General features: G+C 43.3%; 2 protein-coding genes across 4 annotated transcripts in view; both read right to left on the reverse strand.

Annotated features, from left to right (window-relative positions):
- The window catches only part of nr2c1 (nuclear receptor subfamily 2, group C, member 1), a 16,097-nt gene extending 7,711 nt beyond the window's left edge, over positions 1-8,386 (reverse strand). Inside the window, exons 1-9 of one of the 3 annotated variants that reach the window (XM_080002311.1) lie at positions 8,298-8,386; positions 6,778-6,913; positions 6,221-6,454; positions 6,024-6,102; positions 4,736-4,915; positions 4,058-4,208; positions 3,564-3,639; positions 2,741-2,925; positions 1,930-2,083 (exon numbers count right to left, since the gene is read on the reverse strand). In XM_080002311.1, the coding sequence (XP_079858437.1) occupies positions 1,930-2,083; positions 2,741-2,925; positions 3,564-3,639; positions 4,058-4,208; positions 4,736-4,915; positions 6,024-6,102; positions 6,221-6,454; positions 6,778-6,849 (1,131 nt within the window). In that variant the 5' untranslated portion in view covers positions 6,850-6,913; positions 8,298-8,386. Of the gene's footprint in view, positions 1-1,929; positions 2,084-2,740; positions 2,926-3,542; positions 3,640-4,057; positions 4,209-4,735; positions 4,916-6,023; positions 6,103-6,220; positions 6,455-6,777; positions 6,914-8,095; positions 8,160-8,297 lie in introns of those variants that run through there. The other 2 variants (XM_080002309.1, XM_080002310.1) reach the window with 2 other exon arrangements.
- Positions 8,387-9,519: 1,133 nt separating this feature from the next.
- LOC307231995 (FYVE, RhoGEF and PH domain-containing protein 6-like) lies at positions 9,520-26,128 on the reverse strand (the record flags this gene model as incomplete). Its single annotated transcript, XM_080002876.1, has 20 exons — positions 9,520-9,556; positions 9,657-9,796; positions 10,725-10,853; positions 11,632-11,726; positions 11,826-11,931; positions 12,580-12,726; positions 12,873-12,975; positions 13,067-13,146; positions 13,242-13,325; positions 13,807-13,875; positions 14,002-14,073; positions 14,168-14,226; positions 14,340-14,390; positions 16,293-16,380; positions 16,527-16,683; positions 18,036-18,187; positions 19,668-19,698; positions 19,794-19,861; positions 21,363-21,519; positions 24,186-26,128. The coding sequence occupies 20 exons, from the start codon at positions 26,126-26,128 to the stop codon at positions 9,520-9,522; spliced, it is 3,768 nt and encodes a 1,255-aa protein (XP_079859002.1).
- Positions 26,129-27,924: the final 1,796 nt, after the last annotated feature.

Genomic DNA, 27,924 nt, shown 5'->3' on the forward strand with positions numbered 1-27,924 from the left:
AGGCATTTTTTTTTTTTTGTATTCTTTGATTAAAATATTTATTTCCCTCGGCTCATTTCCTCGCTCCTAATCCGCCAGCCCTGCCCTGCCGTTCCCATGCCCTCTCCGAGCCTGTTTCTTCAGCAGCGACCTTGCTCCAAATTTGAGTCTGAGACACAAAGCTGCAGCGTGGCCAATGCTGTCTGACTGAGACTGTCTGGGTGTCACACCAATTACCGCGCACAAGTACAGAAAACGCACACGCCTGCACACACACACACACACACACACACACACACACACGCACACACGCACACACGCACGCACAAACACACACCTGTCCCTCTGCTACCGTACGTGTGTGTGTGTGTGTGTGTGTGTGTGTGTGTGTGTGTGTGTGTGTGTGGGAATCTATGCGACCGATTCTTATTACAGTTAATATTTTCTAGTCCCATTCCATTTTTATCGGCCGGTGCTTCTGCTTCCCGTAGTTTTACGTGCGCCGACACACACACACACACACACACACACACACACACACAATGGGAAATTGGAGCGGGAACAGGGCCATGTGTTTTCCCTGTTAACGTGTAACGAGGCCCTCTTACATCACAGGTAACAGCGAAGGTCTCCATGTTAATGTAGCCCTGCGGATGTGACCCTGAGGGCGAGGAGCCCTGTGGACTCCCTTCTAAGGCATGTAGAGGGGCATGTAGTGATGGGAGGGTTTACTCCCTGAAAAAGTACTCATGCATATCCACAAATATTCACACACACACACACACACACACACACACACACACACTGATTTGCTTTTTTTTTACAATGTTGGCTTGGAGGGCATAAGGAGGACTGTGAGACGCACCCCATGCTGAGCGACTAAAAACTGGACCCGAGACCAGCAGATGTTGTCCCGGAGAGAAGGGCGGGGGGTTTCCCAATCCGCAGCAGATCTCACACCACGGCACTGTGCTTTCTCCTCGAAATTTCGATATTAAATTTTCTGGGAAATGCTTAATGCAGCAAAGCGGCGAGGTGGTAGTAAATAACGAGGATGCCGTGTTATATGGACGAGTGAAGGACTGAATACAAAAGAAGCCGCCGGCCATTAAAGGGTGAGCAGGATGAGTCGGCCATGGCCATGTTTTGATGTCCTGTCCCTTGCAAATTAGATAAACACAAGATCAAACAAATGGCCCGAGAGCATGACAGAATAACAGAAAGAGAATGAAGGAGAGAGAGAGAGAGAGAGCGAGAGAGAGAGAGAAATGGAGAAATGGAGGAAGAAGGGGGGGGGGCACTGCATCCCTCTTTTCAACAGTGCGCCTTTGCAATAAGACATAATGTAATCTCTCCTTGAGACGGAGGGATTTTTATAACCTGCGCTGGCCAGGCCTTGAGCGGGAGTAGAGACAGACAGACCGAAGGCTGTTTATCCCAAATCGACCTTGGCATAAACATGTGAAAAATCTCTATTTTTTTCTAGCTCCACTGGTTACCTGTAGCCGCTCGCATCAAGTTCAAGTCTCTTATGCTGGCCTACAGAGTGATTGTTGGAATGCTCCCACTTACTTAAATGCTCTTGTAAGAGCACATGTTGCCCCCCGGGTGCTGCGCTCGTCAAATGAGCGTCGCCTGGCTCTGCCGGCTGCACAACCACGGCAATTCAGGCTATTCTCATTTGTAGTTCCACATTGGTGGAACAAGCTGCCAAAAACAACCAGAGCAGGGGCCTCCCTCTCTGTCTTTAAGAAGCACTTGAAGACCCAGCTCTTCAGCGAGCACCTCCTCTCCTAACTTACAATTAATTAGCACTACTTAGCAATTTATTTATTGTTACACTATCGTTTCTGTTGCAATGTAGCTTGAATGTTATTCTCCCTTGTAAGCTGCTTTGGATAAAAGCGTCTGCTAAATGACTAAATGTAATGTAAATTACTGTTGTCTGACCTTGAAGGGAACATGGCTGTCGGAGAGCAGAGGTCCTTCCAGCTCCACCACAGGACCCGACTGGTCCCCGGACATCAGCTGCATCGTGGCCTCCAGAGACTGTCCCGCCGAGCCGTCTGCCGGGTTCAGGGCTTTGGCCAGAGTGTCGAACGCTCTGTGGACATGCCGTCAAATAATACACAGAAAAGCACATCAGTAAATCCAAACAGGAAGAATGTAGAGAACTTAAAGTTAAGCTGGGTTTTTATCGATATAATAATATTGTGATACGACACTAGATATGTTATGGGATTTGGGTTATGGTAATGGCGCAAAATAGATATATTATGTCTTCAAGGCTTAGTTGCAGTTAAGTAACTGAAGTCTGAAATTTCCATTTCTTGACTGTAATTCATCAAAAATATAACCAAATTCTAGGCGACGTCTAGTTTTTTTATATCACAATTAAATCAATATCATATCAATAAATTGCCCAGCCCTAGGAAATTGTATATTTTAATAATATTAGTTGGAATTATGGGACGAAAGCAGTGCTTTCATATAATTTGACCTACAACTAGTCAATCGATTCTGAAGAGCGGAGCTGGGAACCACATGGTCATTAGAGGCCCTGTTTGGCTTCTAACTTGTACATTCTATATGAATTAATTAGGTTTATTTTTCTGTTTCATTTTTATAACTTGTTTCTTTGTATTGTTTTTTATTTCATGTAAAGTGCATTGAGTCTCCCATGCATATGAAATGTGCTATAGAAATAAATGTTGCCTTTGTTTTGAAAATAGTATTTCTTCCATACAAAGCGCCGCCTCACCGGGTGATATCGCTTGCGGTTTGCTCGTCTCCTTGGATGTCCGTCATGGAGCCATCACCGTTGCTGAGGGTTTCCACCCCCATGAGGTCATTGCCGCACTCGCTTGGCTCCCGGTTCTTGTTGAGGTCGGCGAGTGACGTCACCACGTTGGCCAAAGTGCTCAGGTCTCCCTGACATGGGTCGTCCTGAGGAGCGAGGAACAACGATCATCAAGCTTGTTGGTATCAGTTTGGTGTAATTTCTAGAGAGGCTTTCTTCATGGAAAACAACGGACTCTCGGCGCCCCTCTGATTTATTACCTCCATTTTGCCTTATTTTATTACTTTATCCATGTCATAATAGTTTTGGCAGCAGGCCGCAGGAGATTTTCTTTAACTGACAAAATGATAAATCAGAGTTGGTTCTATTAGTGGTAAGATAGCTGCCCAACATTAATGAATAGCAAAATGGCTAAAACAAAAAGACCCAAGATCACAGGTGTTTAAGATACACATACAATCCCTAGTATTCAAGACATTTTTAATTTCGATAACACCAGTTACAAACAAGGAGAGGTGAAAGTTCCAAGCTCAGTAAGTAAAAGTCCACCCAGGTATTTTAAGCCAAACATCTGGATCTTAATTCAGCTGGCTCAGTGCACGGGTGTAGTAAAAACATGGCTGGAATTTAACTGTCTGAACCTGGAATTGTCCTCCGGTGCCATTTAGTGACATGTGGTGTTCGTAAGAAGACTATATACACATTAATAAAAGGATCTTAGCTCTTTCGGGACAGAATCTAAATTTCACAGCATCAGAATTACGGTGTCAGGTGACGCTGGTACCAGGATGGTGTTTTCCAGCTTGGGGAAGGGCTGCTGGATGTTCAGCAGCATGCTCGACTCCAGCAAACTTGTGGATCTGTAAACAGAGACGCTACGTTTCACCCTTCACATGCAGTTTGTGGAAACTGAACCGTGCAACATGTGATGAACAACTCTATGTACGGCTGTTTAGCCAAACAAGTACTGGAACTTATCGTGTCACGACTGGCTGATTATAAGTAGTGCTGTTACGATCATGACGTTTTAGTTGATAATTGTAAAATAGTTGTGATGGACAATTGTCTTTTTTATTATGCCACTATTATAGTATAAAAGAGTAATAATAATAAGCGCTACCTATTGATGTTAAACATAAATATTTGGGGTAAATAGTTCATTTTCGTTAAGCCACCCAATGTAAACTTGCCTAATTCACATTCATTTCTTACAGCATTTCTAAAATTGCCTTAAAATTCCCTTGACATGTGGACGGGAGCATGAGCGGGAATCTGTACCTGGCGGTCTCCTTGTCTGTCACGAACGTGGGCGTGGCCGCCAGAGGGCTGCACAGGTTCTTGCGGATGTAGATCTTCTCCGTCGAGGCCGCACAGTTGACGGACTTTTCTCTGGTCGTCACTTCGACAGGCTTCCTCTCACACTGCACAGCTGAGAGGAAAGAAGCGGTTTAAAAGCTCGATCAAAGCAAACTCAAGCAGCGGAAAAAATATAAGGGCACAGTGTATTGCATTTTTATCGTCATTGTGATATGAATTTCCGCGATGAACACATCGCAAAGGGCTACGATAATAGCCAATCAAACAGGGACTTGTTATTTTTATTTACGTTATTTTAGTTTGGGGGGGGGTTTTTTTTTTTTTTTTTTTTTTTTTAATCAAACCAGGACCTTTTTATGATTAAACAAAGACTGTCTGACAGAGGGTCGTATAGTTGCATCATCTGTCAGACAGTCATCATCATCATTTCTGACCTCCTGTACTGGAAGGTGGGGAAGTGAAAAGACAACTTCCCCGCTGGGATTGATAAAATAACTAGTGAGAAATGACACACACCAATTTTGCTTTATCAAATTTAATATCGCTCTCCCGATATCCAACATCATCACTATCACACATCTTCATATCATACAGCCCTCCTGGACATGTGTGATCCAAGGTGCATGATGGGATGCTTACAGTCCTGCCTCATGCCCAGTCCGATGCAGCGCTGCAGCCGGCAGTACTGGCAGCGGTTCCTGTGGTGCTTGTTGATCACGCACTCCCCGGAGCCCCTGCACGTGTACACCAGGTTCTTCCTGATGCTGCGTTTGAAGAAGCCCTTGCAGCCCTCGCAGCTCACAGCGCCATAGTGACGCCCTGCGAGAGGAGAGACCAAGACACAGTTTAGGACAGGGGTCTGGGACTCAAATGACCTGGGGGCCAGTGGCCGGGTGGGGAAAACAAACTGCCCCGCATTAAACGTGTGCTGGCCCTGTGTCGCCATTGAGCTGAGCTTTGGGGAGTCGCGTCACACTGTATTTGAGGGACTTTGTTACATCACGTGACATTGTGACATCACAAAGACTTGCTTTCTTTTCCACACTTATATGCATTAAGAGTAAGCGCCTGGTGCTGTAAGGACACTTAAGACACTTTCACACCTGATGCGTTTGGGGCAGTTGAAACGGAACCTGGAGCGTTTCCTCCCCAAGATCAGTTCATTTGACCATATGAGAACACAGCAATCACACTCTGTTGCGGAACAAAACAAGCGGCTGAGTACGTTTGGAAACGCACCGAGACCACCTGCCCTCGGCGGTCTCGGTGCGTTTCCAAACATACTCGGCCGGTTCACTCGCAGTGAGAATGCAATACTCCATGAAGAGGAACAACTCCCTCGCTCCATAGATAATGAGACGGTCGCTGCGTCTGGAGGCAACACGTCTTTTATTAGATGTAATAAAACATTGTTCTCTAGACGTAGTTTTGACTGTTGCGTGAATTGAATAGTGTGTTCTTTCGATTGTTTATCTTTAATGCTAAACCACCCAAATGGTTGGGTAAAATCCTGGGTACACGCTGTTGTTTACGTCCAGGAAGGCCGCGCAACTGTCAAAATTTAGAAGAAATCTCAGACCAATAAGAAAAACGTAATAGCGTGTGGAGTTTGTTTACAAGTTCTGGTCCACTGTAAAATGTTTCCATGAGAGCACAAAACAAACCAAGGGGCCTGAGGAATCAGCCCCTGATGAAACGGAACAAAACAAACCATATGTATGAACGCGCACTTAATAATTACATGGATTAATTAAGCATTGTAATTTTATAATTAACTTGCAGGCACGATTTACAAATATGTTACAAACATGTAACAGGCAACATTAAATTGTCTTGGGGACGGATGTGGCCCCCAGATTTGTGATTTGAGTACTGCTAGCTTAGGAGGTGCCGTTGTTTAAAAGAGAACGGCATGTTCAGTCCTCACCTGACGCCTTGTCGCCACAAACGACACAGTACTCCACCACTGGTTTGACGACCGACTGATCTGCGCCTTCGGTCACAAACTTTGGAAACAAACAGAGCAGATATTTAAAGACATAATTAAACTCTGAAAGTACAAAGCAGGAGTGCTTCAGGCACAAGTTCAATAATCTCTTAACAAGGCGTCAGGAGTCTCCGGACCTGGATCTGCTGCCCGGCGAGGTCCGGGGAGGCGAACAGCAGCTGGTTGACCCCCGAGCCGTCCGGGGCGGTGAGGATCACCTTGTTCGGGGAGCCGTCCTGCTTGGCCAGGATCACCTTCCCACCTGGTGAGTAGTCGGCGTTGGCGAGGATGTACTGCTGCTTCCCGGGGGATGAGGGCTTCAGCGCTGTGACGATCTGGATCTTCTGGCCGCTCTGCTGATCGGTCAATACCTGGACACGTGAGAAGACACAGAGACACGAGCCGACAGAAACCAGAGAAGCAGAAAAACAGAAGGGCGGTTATTCTGACATCCATTAGACAGGCTTAACAACTGCCTAGAGCTGAATTACCAGAAACGAATGTAATTACTTGTACTCTAGAAAGATTACCCTAAAAGAGACGATGATTAATGCTCATCTGAGCACTTAGATTTGCTGTTGACTATTTTATTTTTTTAGCTATCCTATTTTGGACCATAATTAGGCCAATTTCCAATACCAGTATTGCTATCAGCCCCGCCGGTGTTGGTAATAATGACAGGTTGTCACGTCACCTGGATCCTGTGTCCCAGCGCCATGCCGCCATCCGCTGAAACAAGCTGAATCCTTTGAGTCTGTCCATCCATTCTGAGGTTTCGATCCCCTTTCACTGCTTCTCACATAAAGGCCCCATCAGCCATGTCTGTGCACCTGTAAACAAACACACTCATCTCACTGCTGTGGTTCTCAGGTGGAGACGGCTTTCTCTCTCTCTCGTACATCACACAAACTGTACATGCGTCAAGTGATTTAAAACGATGTCTGCAACCAAATCCCTCGAAGTCGACAAGTATGGCAGAAACAGAAGCGACACGATCTAGTCTCAGATTCCAAACATATCAAAAGTATTGTTGCGTGGCGGAATAGTCCTTTGCCTCGTAAACACCATCAGCAAAGTAAGGCTGAAGGTGAAACAAGAAACCAAAAAACATGCTGCGTGGAGGGGTAACAAGTCGAGTTCATTCATAAAGGCGTGAATCTTAAAAACCTTGCAAGAGCGGGTACGCAGAAAACTATTTTGTTATTTGAATTAATTTCTACTTGTATTTGATGATAATTTTTCGATAACAACAGGACGTTAAATGTTGTATTTTTTATTTTATTTGGGCAAGTCAATCAAAAAAAAGGTGCGAAAAATCGTAACTTATTTGCATTCAAGTACATTTAAACGAAGCAATTCCAGCAGCTATATCTTTATTTTAATCACGAAATAACCAGGCCCCTCTCCAATTTATGACTAAAATAATAATAATATCAACGGTAATAATAACAACGCCGGCGTGTGGTGCGGTGTGTGCGGCCTGTGCTAACTCATCCAGCCGGTTAAAGCGCTGCCGGTAGTGCTTTGTTCGAACAAAGCGCCGGGCAGGTAATGATAACAGCAGGTTTTGGCTTTTAAATGAGAGTCGAGAAGGGATCTGCCCTCCGCTCGCCTCACGTCCACACGGAAGATAAAGCGTGTTCTGTTCCTGGGGGGGTCAGAGGTCAACATTGAAGGGTTACGGCGCCGGGGGTTCAAGGCCCACACAGCGGAACCGGACCGCGGCTCGGGAACAACCAGGTGCAGCGCCGTTCGTTTGGATCCCTCCCGAATCAACCTAAACAATATCCACACTCGTACGACTAGAAATGGGTAATGTTTTGAGTTTATCGTCCGAAGCTGAGGCTAGCAGAAGCGCTGGCACTGACTCAGCTGCGCACGTTAGCTAGATGCTAGCTCGCTATCCGCGCAGGAGTAGTGTTGATGTTTTTTTTCTAAATAGTATTGGGCGGTGAATATCACCGACTTGTTCCGTTCTACTGACACGCGTATGGATTTACCGGGTGCGTTACCTTAGTATCAGCTTCACCCTGGCCGAGCGACGCGCTGTGCTGTGCTGTGCGGCGCTAACGAGCTAGCGGAGCTAATGCTAGCCGGGTAAAGCTAGTGCTACATGCTAGCCCGGGCCAGCTAATGGCGGCTTCCCTGCTTCTCCCTCCACCTCGCGGCCCACACCGCCAAGACGCCCCGCTGTAGCATGTATGTTTCCCTTACCTGTTAGGATTCATGTGTCAGATAGTGATTTAATTCCCCGGAATTAAGTATAAACACTGTGCTGCCGTGGGTGGGAGGGTCAGAGTTCGTGACCTTTCTCCAGTCGTTGACGCTGCTGCGCATGCGCAGCATCGTTTCGGGACCCCCTTGCGTTGAAAAAGAACGTTGATGCTTTTGTTTGTATTTTGAATCAATTGTTTCATTTATTCTAATTAATTTTGTATATTTTAAATAATTTATATTAATGTATATCATATAATTTATATATGTTTTTCTTTTTGTTTGTTTGTTTACTGTTATTTTTAGGTTTACTGTATGTTGTATTCTTCATTCTTTATTATATAATAAACTTATAATATTATTCCTCATTTGTGTTGGTGTGAGCTGCTGTAACACCAATTAAGTATTTATTTCTCTCACACTTAAATTCCATGTAAGAATACCAGTTTTGCAATGTTACTGTAATAATATTTAAAAACAACAGCATTAAAATGTGGCAAATTACATTTATTTCAGTGAAACAAAATAAAAACAACAATAAAAAAAAAAGGAGGGGGGGGGGTTCGAAAGATTCGGTTTTAGGTTAATCGCAGACCATTTCTAATTACATCCTATTTAAAACATTTTAAAAAAAAAGACACTGTTTAGATGTAATCAACGCTATGAAATATTATAACAACTAACACGTGTGATTCAACAGTGTGATCCTCCCGAAAAGAACCAGGTTCATTCAAGCCGTGAAACAAGACGCATCCCAGTGCACGTGGTACAACATCAGTCATACAACTTCACCGTTGAACAAAAATAAAACATTTCTACAATAAATTGGAATCTATGTGAACACTTATTTAAGACAACAATCCACATGACATTTTAACAGTGTCTTTTTGGCGAATGTCTGACATTACGAACAGAGCTGCAGGTGACTGAGGGACACTCCCCTCACTGCAACTGATAAAACCGATTAATACACATTAAGACGTTTCGGTGGCAGGTTCACCACCAAATGTGATGTGATGCCGCTTTGAGGTATTCATAAAATCTAATATAGCTCTATTTATTAAAAATCAATACTTCAACGCAAAGAACATTGACCTCAGCAGCGCACTGAAGAATACTTTGCTTAACAGTATTGTCTTTTTTCCAATTATTTTCCAAATAGATATTTTTGATGTCATAAAAGACAAGAAATAACAACTTTATACATTTTCTACAGAAATAATTAAAGTACAGTGGCTTCCTTGAATGAGTCAATCCACCTGTAAAAAAAATAAAATAAAGAAAGATAAATATAAACCCTTAATTGGATCAGAGTTGTGAGAGTGAATAACATTTATTTAACGTCACATTAACTCTCACCTCTGGGCGCTTTGGACGTCGTCTGCTCTGAAAATGTAGAAAAGTGTGTTTTTGTGGAAGAGCTTGAACTCGTGCTTTTGGGAAGAATCTTCTTTGAGGACGAAGCCGAGTAAGGGCTGACTCGCCAGCGCCGCCACATCCTGCAGGAGCAACGCCAGGGACGAGGCAAGTTTATTTAGACAGCACATTTCAACAAGCTAATTCAAAGTGCTTTACATAAAACATCAAAAGCATGAAGACAAAGTGCAAAAGAAACACATTATAAAAGCAAGAACACATAAAGTTGAGAAGTCAAATGCATGGAACGCATAAAATCAAGTCATCAAAGTGACAGTGCAGTGCAAGAACTGAACATTCGCTTTCGTAAAAGGCAGCTGCAAACAGAAAAGTCTTCAGCTTTGATTTAAAAGAGGTGAGAGTTGTAGCAGACCTGCACTTTTCTGGGGCTTTGTTCCAGATATGTGGTGCATAAAAAATGATTTCTACTCATTTAAGTGTGAAGTTCTTAAATCGTTGGGCTTTAAAAGGATCAACAGTTTTAGCCGTTTCACTCATCAGAACACACATTTTACATTATGACCCCCGACCATTTCCCGATGATAGCTCATATTTTAACATTTTTAATATTGTCTCTATTTTGGGGTTTTGGAATTCTCACGGTATGCAGAGAAACCTTCCTTAAAATAATCTATTTGTCCCACTGACAATTAACACATACTTTTTTGCTAAATTACCTGATTTTGCCAATTATTTTTATTTTTATAATTCCATTTCAAAAGGCGGAAGAGTTATTGCTTTAACATGGAATCAACAAAAAATGTATTAAAAAAAACAAAACTGTTACCTTAGTTGTCAGCAGAACCAGGCGATGATTTTAAGGAAAGTTTCACGCCATATTTTAAAATTATTTTCCAAAACCAGAAAATAGCAAAGATCAATTTGACCCCGGTGTGGTCCTTCAAAAATAACTTTACTTTAAATTTTAAAACTTTAATAACTTTTTTTTGCGTGTGAAAAAAAAACAAACAAAAAAAGCCCAAACATTTAAATATTTTTCCAAGGTCTTACCTCGCTGGCTGCGTAGGTGTACAGCACCTTGTCTTTGATGACAAACCACAACCTCTTCACCTGCTTCTTGTTGCCCTTTGACCTCTGCAGGTAGCCGCTCATGGAATAGTTGTCTGTGCTCGCAGAGACCTGGAACGACCAGGAACCATTGATCAGATATAGAGAGGTGATCAGTTTTACATGAGAGCCTATTGAACTGTAAGGGAAGCATCGTTTAAGACATTTGAAGCACGTTCAGTTGAAATTTAAATGTCTAAAATAATCTTCTCTGATAAAAAAAAAAAAAGTCTGATTTCCATTTTTGTCCATTATTCATTATATTACTGTGTTATTGTTTTTTTCTGTTGTTCCTGTTCTGTACGCAAGGGGAGATTGTAACATGAAAAAAAAACAGTGCACCCTTGTGGCTAAATGCATTTGTTTACGGCGAATGTGGAATTGTTCCCATGTTGATCATTTCTGTAAATGCACTGCAACACTTCGACCTATTCAGCCAGCTCCCAGAATGCAAATGGTTGGAGGACCAACAATGCCACATGGCTACCTGCCACATGGCCACTTTACACCTTTCTTTAAATACAAAAAAAAAAATAAAATAAAAAGAAAAATGTTCTTAGTTGTCAAATCGCAGTTTCAACAAATTCACATTCTACACAACCACTAATCCATTCTTAATTGTCTAGCGTGCATCCGTTATTTTAGTTGTGAACACACAAACAAGTGGGAAGAGAAGCATTGAAATGTTTTTCACAGTTACAAAACGTTTCTTGCTCATAACAAGATATCGATCAAATGTGTTTTTTTAAATATAAGCTATTTGGTAAAAACATGAAGTTCTGTATGCCATTCATGTTGAGTTTGTGTGGCCTGTAAACCCTGGTGGAACAATCTCAAAAAAACAGTTCACCTCTTTCAGAGCGGCAGGAATTTTCTTGTGCTTCCTGGAGAAAGTGAAGGCGGGACGGCCGCCCGGAGCCTGGGTCGGAGATAAGGCTTGTTCACCTGGAGAAGGGAAAAACATGGAGCAGGTTTTTTAGGAAACAGACCTGTCATAAACAAAAGCATTAACTAAAAAAAAAAACAACAGAAAGGGTGACTCACACTTCTGCTGCTGCAGGACCAGGAAGCACTGGTCACACACCCGCGCCAACTGGTTTTTGAGATACTCCAGGTAGTGTTTGTTGGAGGAGCATGACTGGCACACCACCTGATGGAGCAATTGCAAAGGATTATCATATTATCATATTGGGTTTCCTTCTTTTGGACTTGAATGCATGCTATTGCCATTTCACAACCAATTGCATGTGTAACCACACACTTTGGATTTTTTATGCCCTTTATAAGCCACTGTTCATCCTGTCCTGTGAGGAAGCAGTGTGACTGGAGAGTGAAAAGCTTAAATTGCGTGTTTCCTCTCACCAGGGTCGGAAGTAGTCAGACCTTTTACTTGAGTAATAATGCAAATACCATGACGAAAAATGACTTATTAAAATTTAAGGTAACATACAGTATAGACATACAGACAGATAGACAGAGACTTATTTATTTAGATATCCATCCCTAGAGGAAAATTGCAGTGATGTGTTTACAGCAGCCACACATCAAAACAATACACAATGGTATCATAGTAACAAGAATAAAATAGAAAAAAAATGGCAATATACAATAAACCTAAAAATGAATTGACGATAAACTTCTGTATCAACACATTGACATTCCGACACAGTGTTTGGTGGAAAACAATGGTTCTAACTTGGAACCTGTCTAATACTTGATGTGCATGTGTCGTCGCCCTCCTCCTCCTCCTCCTCCTCCTCCTCCTCCTCCTCCTCCTCCTCCTCCTCCTCCTCCTCACCTTCCCGCAGGCACGGCAGTGATGTCTCCTCCACGTCAGACTGAACTCGCACGTGCAGATCATGCACATCGTGGCCCGCGGGTCCGGGATCCAGATCGGGGCTTTGGAGCCCAACGGGCCCCCGCCAGCCTTGGCCCCGTCCTTCATCTGGGAGGAAGAGGGAATCTTTATAGATAGATGGATAGATAGGTAGATGGATGTGTGTGTGTGTGTGTGTGTTTGCTGTGTGTGTATATATGTGTGTGTGTGTGTGTGTGTGTGTGTGTGTGTGTGTGTGTGTGTCTGTGTCTTGCCTCCTCTTGCGTCTTGCTGGAGATGAAGGTGATTTTCTTCCGGGTGTAGTCGCTGATCGCCATGGCGATGGCCTCCAGCCACTCATCCCGCTCTGTGGCCGAGCTGCACAGACAAACCAGGAGGTTTGACGAGTTTGTCGACCCCGGAAGAATATTTAACTTGAAGGAAAGGGCGGGGGAAAGGCGTTGGTTACCTGGCGGAGAGGATGAAGGAGCGCTCCACACTCTCGATGTTCAGCTCGTTCTGATGAGCCTCGTGCGTCGGCTTGCTGACCTGCAGTTAGGGGCATTTTTTGGACTTTTTTATTTTTATTTTATTTTTTTATATGTACGTTCGTTGGATCGAGATTAAAGAACCACGTCGCTCACCTTCATCCCAGAGAGGGACAGCATGTTGTTTAGCTTGAACTGACCCGACTGCACGGGCGTGGTGTACAGCAGGGTGTCGTTGAACTAGAGGGGAGACATACGCAACGGTCCTTTCAAAAACGTTATTTTTATTTTTTTATTTTTTTTTAATCAATAATTAAATGAAGCAACTGCACTTCTACTCTCCTTGGAAGAAATGAGATACAGCTGTGATTCAGGAAGAAGAAATATCCAAGATGTACAAAACCTCTGTATGGTATGAGAAATCCTAGCTGATATCGATTCTTCTGTATTCTCTAGATCAGAATATAAATACCCTTAGAAGTTCTTGATATTAAATATACTATTTAAGATGAAAATTAAAAGATTCCTGTCCTTAATCTCTATTTAAGTTTGAAGGGTCAGTTACACCAATGGTTTCCACTCGTCGTTGGAAGATCAAACTTGGGAGCAGAAATTGTAATATTTATTTATAAATGTTGAAATGTGCAAAGACCCCAACATATCTCAGTTACAGTAAGTACTTTATTATTTTTATCTTTTCAAAATTTTATATTTTTTTTACCAGGAAGAACATTCTGGGCTGCATGATTTTCCTGGACAGCTTCTTCAAAATGCCTTCCTTCAAGAAGACCTGGAACACAATGATGTCATGTTTTAGGCAGCACAGATTCGTTCCATGTTAGTTATGATGTTATATTATGTAATATTATATTATATTATATCAAATTATATTAAATTATATTATAGTCATACAAACCCTCCCAGGCTGAACTATTTCATGATGTCCATTCAGGCTGCACTGGACCTGGATTAGCTTTTGGAAGTTATCCTGATGGAAAGAAAAGTGTCTTAACCATAATACCGTGCTTATTATAACTAGTATTTATCATGACCAGAATAAAATAACTTTGACTGATTCTCACCCCCTGCTTCATGATGTCGTTGGCATGATTTGCCACTTCCTTCACGATGCCGAGGGCAGCTGCGTGGATAGGAAAGAGGGGTTTAGGTTCAAATTAGTTCCTATGTTGCATGTTATTCAATTTAAATCCATCTATTTTATTGATTTGAACTATAAAGTCATTCTTCCGTTACCCTGTGTGTCTGTGTAATCCGTCGAGTCGGGGGGCAGGTGCTTTAAATAGTCTAAAAAATGTACAGAGACAAGGTCATAATCCAACCTTGGCAGAACAGAGGGTTATTGAGTGTGTTTGTGTTGTGCAGGAAATTTTCGAGGAATGTCATTAGAAGTTAAAGTCCTGAATATGAGTGCTGCAGGTGCTTACATAATGCAATAGTACAAGAGTGAGAAGCATTCTGCACATTTTTCTCACCACATTATCGCCGCTGATCCGTGCACTAAGCCAAGTCGTGTTAAAGCTTGTTATGTCACCAAATCAAATTTGGGCTGCACTTCAAAAAAAATCTGATTTGGGTTTTTCTGACCACTAGATGGCAATGTCCCTCCTGTATGAACGACGACAGTACTGTTAACTCCTGCTTTGAGTTCTTTGTCTTGCAAAGGGTGTTTTATTGAACTGTTTGTATTTGTGTTGAGTTATGTAGCATATTATACACACCGATGAGCCACAACATTAAAACCACTGACAGCTGAAGGGAATAACATTGATCATCTTGTTCCAATGGCACCTGTCAAGGGGTGGGATGTATTAGGCAGCAAGTGAACAGTCAGTTCTTGAAGTTGATTTGTTGGGAGCAGGAAAAATGGGCAAGCGTAAGGATGTGAGCCACTTTGACAAGGACCAAATTGTTATGGCTAGACGACCGGGTCAGAGCATCTCCAAAACGGCAGGTCTTGTGGGGTGTTCCCGGTATGCAGTGGTTAGTACCTACCAATAGTGGACCAAGGAAGGACAACCAGTGAACTGGCGACAGGGTCATGGGCGCCCATGGCTCATTGATGCACTTGGGGAGGGAAGTCTAGCCCGTCTGGTACAAACCCACAGAAGAGCCACTGTTGCACAAATTGGTGAAAAAGTTAATGCTGCCATGATAGAAAGGTGTCAGAACACACAGTGCATCACAGCTTGCTGTGCATGGGACCGGTCAGAGTGTCCATGATGACCCCTGTCCACCACCAAAAGCGCCTACAATGGACATGTGAGCATCAGAACTGGACCACGGAGCAATGGAAGAAGGTGGCCTGGTCTGATGAATCACATTTTCTTCTCCGTCATGTGGATGGGTGGGGTTAGGGTACGATCCGATGGAGCATCTGTGGGATGTGCTGGAACAACAAGCCTGATCCATGGGGGTCCTACCTGGTAACTTCCAGGACTTAAAGGATCTGCTGCTAACGTCTTGGTGCCAGATACCACAGGACACCTCCAGAGGTCTTGTGCAGTCCATGCCTCCACGGGTCAGAGCTGTTTTGGCGGCACAAAGGGGAGCTACACAATATTAGTGTTTATTAGTGATGGTTTTAATGTTGTGGCTGATCGGTGTATTATACATCTTTAAAGCAACACTATTTAACTTTTTTTACTTTAAAATAACAGCCTAAAAATCATCATCAATCATTTTGATGGTACTTTTTCATTCCCACCCACACCCCAAATGACCGTTCTTGCACTACGTAACGTCTGTGTTCGGGTACGAAAACGCGGGAAGAGTGCGTTAGGCTTCACGGCACTACGTCACTTCCTTGATGTTTGGCTCAGGTAATAAACATTTTTTTCTGCCAGATAAAATGTATTTTTTTAAAAGCAATGAATTATAAATTTGCTGGTCAAAATGTCAGGTAATAATGCTTATAAATCACGTAGCCGATGCGGACGTATTAGTGTCTTCTTTTTGGGAGTTTTACGCTTGCCCAGGTAGAAGTTAAGACTATGGGGATGGGGACGTGAAATGAATGAAAAATTAGACTGTACTGCGGTTAAGGGCTGTACAAATAACCTTGGCTAGACTTATGTCAATACTCATTTTGGTGGAGTATTGACAAAGACACGTGAGGACAGCAAAAGACATAAATCAGTTTCCCTGAGATGAACTCCGTGTGGTGACTGCTCATTTGGGTCACAGCACCTGTGAGCAGCAGCTGATACTGAGGAATCCTCTGCACTGGCTTGAGCAGGTAGTGCCTCAGGGCCAGGTTGGCGCAGCGCGGCTCCGCCTTAAAAAAGACAAGGAAACGGCCCCTTACCCACTGACACGCATTTCCCTGAAATAAACACTCATGTAAACAAGAGACACAACAGCGCGGACGACGGAGATCAAAAGAACAAAACCAAAACGGGTGAAACCGGCCACGGCGGTTACCTGGAATTCTCGCACCACTCCGCCAAACGCCGGGTTCTTCTTACTCTGCTCGTCCAGTAGAGCCACATTCTTGTCGAACTCACGGATGTATGTGGAGTACATTTTCAGATAGGGCCCCTTCTTCACAAAGATATCTGCCAGCCGGGCGTTCTCATCCCTGGGGGCGGAGTTACACAGTGCTTTGGTTATTGAATATAAACTAGGGAGATATGAATAACCCCGTGGACAGTTTCCACGTGTTGATCTACAGACTTCCTCTTAAAGTTCAAAAGTTTCTCAAACTTTTCTTAGTCGTGTGCAAAGATCTTTGACACTAGAAACTTAAAATAAATGATGTGCTGTATGAGCATCGCAGGTGTTTTTTTTTTTTTTTTAAACATTATAACCGTATATAACAGATATTTTTGAACACATTCTTTTTTCTTTTTCTTTTGGAGTACCCTAAAGGTGAGAAACACTGCTGTAGATCAACATACAGAAACTGTCCATGGGGTATTTAATGCAGTCTGGTCCACACACACACACACACACACACACACACACACACACACACACACACACACACACACACACACACACACACACACACACACACACACACACACACACACACACACACACACACACGGCAGCACTGCTCAGCGTGTCGATCTACAGCACAGTTTCTCAAATAGGGGTACTCGTACCCCTAGGGGTACTTGAGGATACTGCAGGGGGGACCCTGGAGAAAGGCTGTAGATCAACACGCTGAAAGTGTCCAGGTCTCCAAGGTATTTAATGCTATTTAAATATGGTCTGATTTCAGGAGAATGTATGTGTATATTTTTGTTTTAATTCTACAGCGTTAATACCTGGAGGACAGTTTTGGGAGTGCTGATCTACAGCCTTCCCAGACAGACCGACACGCCGAAACTGTCCAAGGTCTTCAAGGTATTTAATGCTATTTAAATACGGTCTGGCGTTCATGAGAATGTAAAGTATATGTTTTGTTATTCTAGAGAACGTTAACTACCCCGGTGGGCAGCTTCAGCGTGTTGATCTACAGCATTTGTCGGAAGGCTGTAAATCAACGCGCTGAAACTGTCCACCAGGTATTTAATGCTCTGTGGTCCACACAAGCACACACAAAATGAATACGGTCTCTTTTTTATGAGAATGTATATATTCGCAATTCTAGAGAGCATTAAATACCTCACGGGCAGTTTCAGCGTGTTGATTTACAGCCTTCTTTGGAGGAAAGCTGTAGATCAACTGACAATTTAACTGCTGATGCTGTAGATGAAACTGTCCACAAGGTATTTTTTGCTATTTATTGTAAATATGGTCTGATGATTTATAGGAGAATGTATATTTCTTATAATTCTAGCGAGAGTTAAATACCTCATCTACAGCCCTTTACAGCCCTCTTCGGAGGAAGGCTGTAGATCAACGCGCTGAAACTGTCCACAAGGTATTTGATGTCATTTAAATGTGGTCTGATCTTCATGAGAATGTACTTTGTATTTGTACCATTTCTCCACCCTCTGCTCCAGCTCTCGGAGCAGGTCCTTGTTGAGCTCGTACAGCTGGGGCAGGTAGTAGAGGATCTGGTTCAGGTGACGCTCCTCTATCACCGGCTTCCCGGTCTGAGCAGTCGCCTTGGAAACAGCATCCCGAAAATCCTGGAGCGGAAAGCAAGGACAGGCAGAGCGAAAACAAACGCATAAAGAGTGCAGAATTGAAGCCAACTACACAATACCTATCAGTACCTGTAATAAACAGTTAAAAGAGTCTATTGATTTACTGCACAGAAATTGTCGGTTTTGGTTGTCTATGTGTATTGTGTCATTTTTCTAATTTGTTGTTCAGATGAACACAAAAAAAAAATCATATACACTTAAAAGTGTACTGTGTGAAGAATCGTTTTTCGGACTTTAATGAAACAACATTAAATTTAAATAAATGTCTATTTACTTTTCAACATACTTTAGGCAATACACCAAAATAATAAAATTAAAATAGCAATTTGGCTATATTCTGTATAATAAACTTAAAGATAATTTTTTTTTGTGAAAATATACAATAACCTTAAAAATGAAAAAAAATAGATGAATGAAAGAATAAAATAACAATACATTACTCAATGTATCTTCTATTTTACCAAGCACTGCAATGCAAGTGTTTTATATGAAGAGGTAAAATGATAACGGATAAAACAAAATGATGATTCAAATGAATAATGCTGAAGAGGGGTCTGTCGCGCACTCTCACCAAAGTAAATCTAAACGCAAACCAGCGGTAAATATGCGCAGATTGGACTCAGTGGTTCAACTCATACGCTTGCAGGGAGGGAACATTTTATTTAATTGGCGAGGCCAAGGTCTATTGAAGCACCGGTTCTCAACGGGTGGGTCCTGACCCAAAACTGGTGCGTGGCTCCATTTCAAGTTCAAAGATCTATTCATGCATATTTATACATTTCCATATACACGTCCAATCTACTGTTTATAATTTAATATATTTTGTTAACGGTCTCAATTTTTAATCTTTTGGGGGTTTTTTTCTCCTCTAGAAATTCCAGTGCTGTGCTTTTATTCTGAAATATCATTGGGGTAAGTCTCTGGTTGTGGTGAGAAGTGAAATCCACACGGCTATAGTGCTTCAAGGGGTTTCGGCTGATGACAAATTTAAAAACACACAAACTATAGTGAAGACTGCAGGTTGCATTTTCTTTTGGCATTAGGCAATGAATTGTTTTTGAGCTCCATAAATCATCAAAATGACCAGATCTGCCGCAAAAATATACAGAGATTTAAAACAAATAAGGCTTAGGTTTCTCTCAACACGAGCAGGAAGTGAAATGCTTTTAAGTCCAGACATGGAAGCCTGACATTGGGGTTCTTGTTTTTTTCCCCCGGATCAGACATCACCACTGAAAGTCTGACGAGGAAAACCATGAGGAATGTGAAGCACGCGGGTGAGACGGAGGGGAGTCCACACGTCTGTCCCACGCGGGGTGTGACCAGCGGAGGGAATAATCAAACTCACATGGAGAGAACTGGCTCAGCAGCAGATAAAATATAAACAGAATAAACACAATAAAAGCAGGCTCCGTTACAGAGCAAACACAGCTCTCTTTCCTTTTTCTTTAGGGATACTCACAATGTGGAGCAGTTTGAGGACGTTGACAAATCTGGAATAAAAAAATAAAAGATAAAATAAACATTGGTTCGGGAGGAATAAAGTAATGTAAAAATGAAGAAAGGGAGCAGAGAGGGATATTCTTACACTTTCTCCGAGCTCATGATCTCTGTGGCGATGTGATGGATCTTGCTTTTCTTCACGCTGCGCTCGTTCTGACGTTGAAATAAATTTATGTGAAAGTCAATTACAATGGAAAAGTGTACAATACAATGTGATTAATTGTTGGGTAATACTGTAATACTGTACATTTACCCCAAATTCCAACCCCTGGGGACCAATACATAGACAGACCTATAGATACTTTATCCCCGGAGGTAAATTGCAGTACATGTGAAGCTACAGTAGCTCACATCAATCATTTGGCAAAGATAAAGTTGTATTAAAGAAAGAAAATGGCAATATAAGATCAAACTTATTGCAATCAATTGGCAATATATCCGAAAAAAAACATTTGATTTATTTGGTTATTTATATTAAACTGGCTTTATCGAATAACTACAAAAAGTGAATAATAAAAAATAAAAACAATATAACAATGAAGTACTATCTTCTCATAACTTTACTCAAGCACAGGGGGGTCATGCCCATTCAAGCTGGGGGGGCACGTGCCCCACCAGGTTTTTGTTGTCTGTATTCTTTTGATTTTTATTTTATTTATTTTATTTATATTTTATAATATGTAGGCATGATCATTTTATATTATCATTGAAACGTTCTTCAAATTATGTCATAGATCATACCTCAGAAAGTCACACACCCTTTTCCCCATGGTATTGGTTTCTTCCAGGTGGCGGAAATTACGGGGGGAAAGGGGGGTCCGGACGTCCCATCAATATATCATTGTGAACATACAGTAACTGTATAATTTTAAATTGATTTAAATAAATTAATTCTAAATAATCTGCGCCCCCATCTCTCCCTCTCTCACACCTGTGATGGGTGCACCAAAACCGTGTGTTCATTTTAGAAGTAGGTAATTTTAATTTACTCCGTTTCCTTATGGATTGAAACAAGCACCACACCATGCGTGTCCCCTGTGTCCCCCCCTCTCCCACTTCTCACACCAAAGTGACGCCCTTGGTTTCTTCCAAAAGTTGCAGGATGAAATCAGTTCCCAACAGCAGGTACTGCACACACCAGAGTTTATAATACGAGACTTTGGGCTTTAAAAGTAGTTCAAAACCACGTTATACGTGTTAAAATAAATAATAATCTCTACAAAGGGAACGCTGTTCATGGTTAACGGTTTGCGCCACCATGCTGCCATAAACGCCAGATATGATGTGATGTGCCCCGCGCTCTAATTTGAATTATTATGTCCCACCCTTGCATGACGCCCCTGCTCGAGCATGTACATTTATATTGCCGAGTGAAGTTTGGATCGAGCGTTTATTCTAAGTATATACAAACACGTAAGATAAGACTTTATTATTAATACCTGGGGGGAAACTCAGTTTAGACATATTTGGTGTGTGGCTGCTGTACATTGGCGTTTTAACCTGACTAATGAAAATAAGTGTGTACTATTAATGAGAAAATGGAAAAAAGAACATTTGAGAAGTATTGTATTATTTTTATCCGGGAAATTTTTTTTTAAAATAAAACACAAATTAACTGGTTCGGTTTAAGCGAATTAACCGCCCTCCACCTCACCTCCGCTCCCCCCTGCGGATCGGTGTCTCCTCTGCTGGAGGCAGAGCTTCCACCGTCCTCCTCCTCGTCGGAGCTCTGGTCCATGGTGACGTCCTGATCGTCAGAGTGGCCTTCATCCACATATGCATCCTCCTCCTCCTCCTCCTCAAAAGAGCTTCTGAAAAACAAGACACAAAATCACATTTAGACACAAAACACCAGACAAGCATCTGTTAACCCCGCTTCACACCGAATCCGACAAACGACAAGAACAAACCAGAAGTCCGTTCATTCCTATGGAGAGTCGGATTCTGCGTTCCGAAACCTGTTACGCGCTGCGAGATCCTGCATGACCTCGAGGCACTGGGATGTGTTCACATTTTTCAACTGTTGCGACAAGTTTCCGTGGCCGAAACTACCACCGGAAGATACATCAGTCAAGTTTTTTGGGGGAAAATTAGGTAAATTAGTAACGTATATGAACTAATGATGTTATTAACCTTAATGTTGGATGCCACCAAATTCACTATCAATAAATCTCTTTTTATATTAGCGAAATGTGAATATGTTTGTATTTTTATTTATTTTTTAACACTTTACGCTATATACAGGGAATTTTTAACTCTCATTCATGGAAAAATTCTGAATATCCAGATGATCAAACCACTCGGGTTAGGGTTGTAATAATAATAATGCGAAACTCAGATGCAGTTCGTCTGACAGCCACTAGGATCCGACTGTCGGACGCAATCGCAGACTAGGTGTGAATCAGGCGTAACTGTTATTATTGTTACTAGTGTATATAAAATAAGATGTAAAATAAAACATTTTTATACTTTACGTTACTGTACGCACAGTGTGGCTGCACGTTAACCTCTGTTTATGCGTGCATGTGTTTTTTAACTTTAATCGCTTTTTTGACTGTTTTGAAAGTTTAATCTGATCTGATCTCATCTGCGCCCGTCAACCTCATGCAGATTTAGATGCACGCATGTAATAAAAATTGTCTCGTTAACATTCTGTACGTCGTTTATGTCGTTTACAAGACAAATGGTGTTACAATTGAAGGGGGGAGGAAAGAAAGTTTGGAAGACGTATAAAAGATGGGAATAAAGGAATGGGTTTTAGGATGGGAAAAATAACCTTGGACCAGCACAACACCGAAGGGAGGGGTTGATCCAGACAAAATAAGGAGAAGGAGGAGAATGGATGATCAGGGAGAGGGACATGAGGAAGCGAGGAGAATGGAGCAAGAAAACAGTGTTAACGGTAATCAGACGGCAAACGACGACGACGACACCCCCAAACTAAACAGGAGAAGGGCCTTGACTTGATATGAGCCTTTGTCAATTTAACCTCGAGGCTCGAGATTTACAGCATATTAAAACATACTGTTCGTCATAAATCAGAGTAATAGACTTAGATAATTCACTGAGCTATTGAAAACGCCCCGGAAACACACAAGGTGCCAATGAAAACAAATTGGAAAATCATTTTGAAGAACAGGCCAAGCCCCAATAGCAGATTGTAAAATAAAATATCCCTTTATAGCAGCGGTAAAATATATATATAATATATATTTATATTCATAAAATCAATATTTATTATATTAATAAATAAAATAAATAAATAAATAAATAATTATTATTCATTTGATTTATGAATAAATAAAATGTATAAATAAATAAATAAGCAACATAAAAATCATTAAAAAAAATCTGATCGCTCGGAGTGAAAAAGAGTGCTCTTCGGTTGTTTTAAGGGAAAAAATGACGATGGCTGATGGCAAGAGTGATGTGATCAAACACTGCAAGCGCCCCAAATTTTCCAACAAAGAAATCCCTCAAAGCAGCTCTCACTTCGGGGCTGGGCTGGACAACGCAGTGCTGGCCGGTTCAACAGCAGCACAGTTGACCATGTTTGTTCTGCATTTGTGAGCGGCTCAGCGTGTTTTAAACATGTGATTGTTGCTCACTTGGAGGCACTAAGCCGCTAGAGACGCACGCCGCCGTTGCACAAACTTTAATCCTCAAATCGGAATTTTTCAAGCACCGACTGACTTTTGGAGAAGGTCGTTCATCAGCGGGCAACCCATTGATTTACGTTGACATAAGAGGACTTTTATGTATCTTAAGACGCGTTGCTGAAGTGTGGTCAAACTGCAGGTTTCTTGAGTTTCTTGGAGTACAAACTGAGCTCTGAAACCAAATATACTTGACCAAATAAATGGGGAAGGGGTCACATTGTGTTCATGAATGTGCACAGTAAGTCGTTTTTCCCAGCCTCAGATAATTGAAACCATCTATTTTTAATGGGGCCGTGACGTGCACTGATGTCCTCCAGTGGGTGGGAGGGGGCATCTTGAAGTAATTACACATGCACACATACATTGACTCACCAGCACACCGCCTTTTATTTGAGCATTTTTATGAATGATCTCTGTTATTTAGGTCAATTAGTCAACACCTGAAGGGCGCGCCACTACAGCACGGTGAACGTGCCACTGTACCAGTTTGACTCCTCGGACGCGAAAACATACCTGACATACCTTGTATATTCTTGCCTATTGCCCAGTAATGCAAAGTAGATTCTCCATGTGTTAAATAACATGGTACAGACAAGCAGAGTCTACGGGACCTGAAGCTTTTGGTTTCACTTGGTTAGTTGAAGAAAAAAATACAAAAGAAAGAATAAAGAAACGCAGAGGTAATGTTTAACTCACACAGAGGTAAGTCAATGTTTTTGAGGTCCAATCGGGATTAGATAAAATACCTCCAGTCGAGGTGGAGAGAGAGTGGGGAGGGGCAAAGAGAGAAAGAAGGTACTGAAGTGTCCGTGCTCTACCTCTCGCTGCTACTGAGCATCTGTTGTTGTCCCAGGGCGTTCTCTGGAGGAGCGTAGGCCTCGTAGATGTCCCCCTCCTCGTCGTGCATGGTGTGCTGCCAGCCCAGGGTTGGTGCTAGCGGTACGGGTGGAGGGTTCTGGGCCTGCTGGGGGTCCACCGTCTTCCCCACGGCTACATTCACATAGTCCGGGATCTCTTCGTAGTAGGGGATGTTCTCATATTCAGCGGAACAGAACTCATCCCCATCTACACTTTGCTCCACTCCGACCTGCGGGCAGGAGAACTTCCGCCCCACCAGCCTCTCCAGCCTCTGGATCTCCTGGGCTCTGTCCTGGTCCCCGTCCACACATTGCACCCTCTCCGCTGCAGGGGCACTGTGGCCGCAGCCGCCCCGCGTCTGTCCTCCTTTCACGTTCAGCTTGGGCAACAGCTTCACGGAGAGCTTCAAGTCCAGGAGCTTTTGAATAGAGTTCCTCTTCTGTCCCTCGGTCCGAGCGAGGTCCGCGGCGGAGAAGGACTTGGATTTCTGCTTCCCCAGGCTGGACTGCAATGGCTTAGGAGCTCCAGGAGACCCCAGCGCCGGCATGAGGCTCCTACTCTGCTTCTCACGTGGAGGCGGGTTCAGCTCCCTCGTGGCTCGCCCGGTCGGAGGGTCCTCAAGGTGCGGCTTCTTCCCATTCCGTGGACATTTTCCCTCCTCCGTTTCCTCCGATGGCTCCTTCTTCCAAATCCACGACATGGGGGCACCAGGTCTCTGGGGCTTTCGGGGAGGTACCTTTCCACCTTTACCCCCCGCTAACTGGCTGCTGTTTGTGGCCGTGCAGGCTACGTGAGGGCTGCGTTCCCGCCGATCAAGCGGGCCGCTGTGAGAAGGAAGGCGTGTGAGGGCGCCGTGCTGCGACTCCGGCTCGCCCCGTCTTGCTTCCACCTCCTTCTCCACGCCAACCTCCTCGACCCCCTCGTCCACCGAGCACTCCATTTCGTAGATGCCATCGCCCCAATCTAGGTCCTCCTCGTCCACATCCTGTGGGGGCGCGCCAGGAGCAGGGGCTAGCCGCTCAGGTGCGGACAGAAAAGGCTTCTTTCTGGGCGGAGGGGCAGGCGGAGGACAGGCATTCCTGACGGACAGACTGGGAGGCTGCTGCTCCCCCCGGACAGGCGTGTTCTGCGCCGGACCAGCAACACTGACAGACAGAGATGGGCCGCTCTTCCCCTCCGCTGACACCATCACCTCTCTGACGTTCGTTTCCCTCCCCGCACTCCCTGCTCTCTCCTCCCTGTCGTCTTCCACCTTTTCCTGCCGGGCCAGGGCGGCCTTCCTGGGTTTCCGCGGTACAGGGACAGGAGGGTGTTTCCCTGGTCTTTGGCCTGCGCCGCTCAACGGAACAAAGTCACCGTTGGCCTCGCTCCTAGTTCTGTGAGGCAGCGAGGGCCGGGCTGTCCCCGCGTTAGCGGGCTGTAAACAAACACCTGGAAGGAGAGCGGTGCTGTTCACTCTGTGCTTATTGCCTTCCACTTCCTCCCCCCTGCTCTCCAGCTTCCCACCCGGCCGAGCTAGGTGGCTTCTGGAGTCCTCCGCTACACTCCCCACGCACTGACAGTTTTCCTGACTACACAGGCAGATGGGAATAACATAATCCCAATCTGGCTTCTTGTTCTCCTGCTGCGATCCATTTTTGGAGTTGAGGAGCCCTACGCTCCTCGGCATGCCCGTGTTGGCGGAGAGAGACCTTTGGTGATGGCTCTTTGAGGAGAGCGGCTTGGACTCCACGGCGGTGGAGAGCTTGGGTAGGCAGGGCTTGGGGGCCAGGGCGGGTTTAACCCTCTCTGGGGTTCCGGGGGAAGGCTGAGCGTGGGCATTTTTCCTGGTGGCGGTGGGAGAGAACCGCGGCCACTGCGGCTGGATGAGCTTCGGTTTCGGGGCCAGCGGTGGTTTCTGCATAGCTGAGGAGAGCGATATGGAAATATATATATATATATATATATATCTCAGAAAGCAGATGATACGCCATCAACAATATGGGAATGCTATGGGAATGAAAAGCAGCGGAAGCTACAGAAACAAATACAAATTAGACATGGAAATAACAGGAAATGCCTAAGCTGATCAAATTGTTTACATGGCTTTTGGTACTATGGCCGATTCTGATTTTTTAAATCTCAGTTTCCTCACACGTAAACAGTGGAATAACTGAGGTCTCGGGAGAAATACCACACAAGTCAAGTACACTACAATAACCGCACAGGATTGGCATCACATGGCTGCTGGCCACACATTTCAGAAACACAGTGATCCTGCTAACTGCTCAGTCAACAGACAGAGGAGGGAGGTGGGGTCAGAGAGAAAGCAAACCGTGGACCTTTAAAGAGTATTTTAGGACTCGGACGTGCTTATACAGACAGTTTCAAAACATCTAACTAAAAACATTATGTGTTATTAAAGAGTCCAAATTATAGAAAAAAGTTTTTATAATTTATAGATTATATATATTTATTATTATTATTATTATTATTATTATTATTATTATTATTATTATTATACACGTGTTTTCCTGCTCAAGCCTTGACAACATATGGATCCCGGTTTAACTTCAGTGGAGTCATGTTTACAAGAACTTCTTCCTCTCCGTTTGACCACATTTTATAAACGACGTAAATGATGTAAATGACGAGAGCATCCTTTCTCAGTCTGCGGAGACACAGGAATCCAACATCGAAAAGCACATCGAAAGCTTAATCGACCCACCGTCTGAGCAAAGCTCCGGCAACAGATCCACCTCCTGGTGCCGGGGACTCACCTGGTTCTCGGAACCGGTTGTCGCCTGTCAGGCCTCCGGCTTGCAGGTCGGTCCACCCCGCACGTGTATCATCGTTGAGATCCAGATGGCTGCGTTCGCCGCGGCGTGAAAACGAGTTGCTTCCCAGTCAGGAGTCCAGGGGAGCCCTGTGATCCGGAGCCGGATCAACACTGCGTGTTTGTCCTGCGAGACGGCGGACAGCCAATCGGTTCGGTGTGGTGTTGTTGCACCAGCTGGCCGCTGGGGGTCAGCCCGGAGCCGGACATTACAGGGAAATCGAACAACAAGAATAATACACACGTATAATAAGAAATATTATATTAAAAAATAATAATAATAACCCAGTATAATAAGTATAGAAATAATATGAAAAATCAATATATTTTATTTCTTGTCTTGCTTTTCATTATTTTACTTTTTTATTATTTAATTGATTCCATTACCATCCTTCATTTTGTGTTAATCTTTTAATTTTATCTTTTCATTCATTTGTTTATGGTTGTTTACGTCGACGGCAAACTAGCCGACAACATTTTCATTTTTCCCGCTTGGCCACGATTTCCCCCGTTTTTAATTCGTACCAAAACACAAAATATTCACTCCTCAGTTATTATGGTGGAGTGAACTCTTTGACACAGCTTTGAATTCCCATTTTAGCACCATCTGACAATTTTCCATCAACACTGGAATGAGTAAGAGGCCTAAAACCCAAGTGGGGTCCAGATATAGACTGAGTGTGCGCTAAATTAAAGCATCTGCTTGGCAAGTAAAACTTTTAAATATCTTATCGCCTGGAAGTGTTTTCATCACACTTATCTTTCCATGAGGTGTTACCACACACCACGCTGCACTTCTGTCAGCACAAAGTTAATGAGTCAGTCTGACAGGAAGTGTGCATTGTCTCAGCTGATGTTGGGAGGGCATTTGATCATATTTATTC

This window comes from Zeus faber, assembly GCF_960531495.2.
Source record: "Zeus faber genome assembly, chromosome: 6".
Taxonomy (NCBI): domain Eukaryota; kingdom Metazoa; phylum Chordata; class Actinopteri; order Zeiformes; family Zeidae; genus Zeus; species Zeus faber.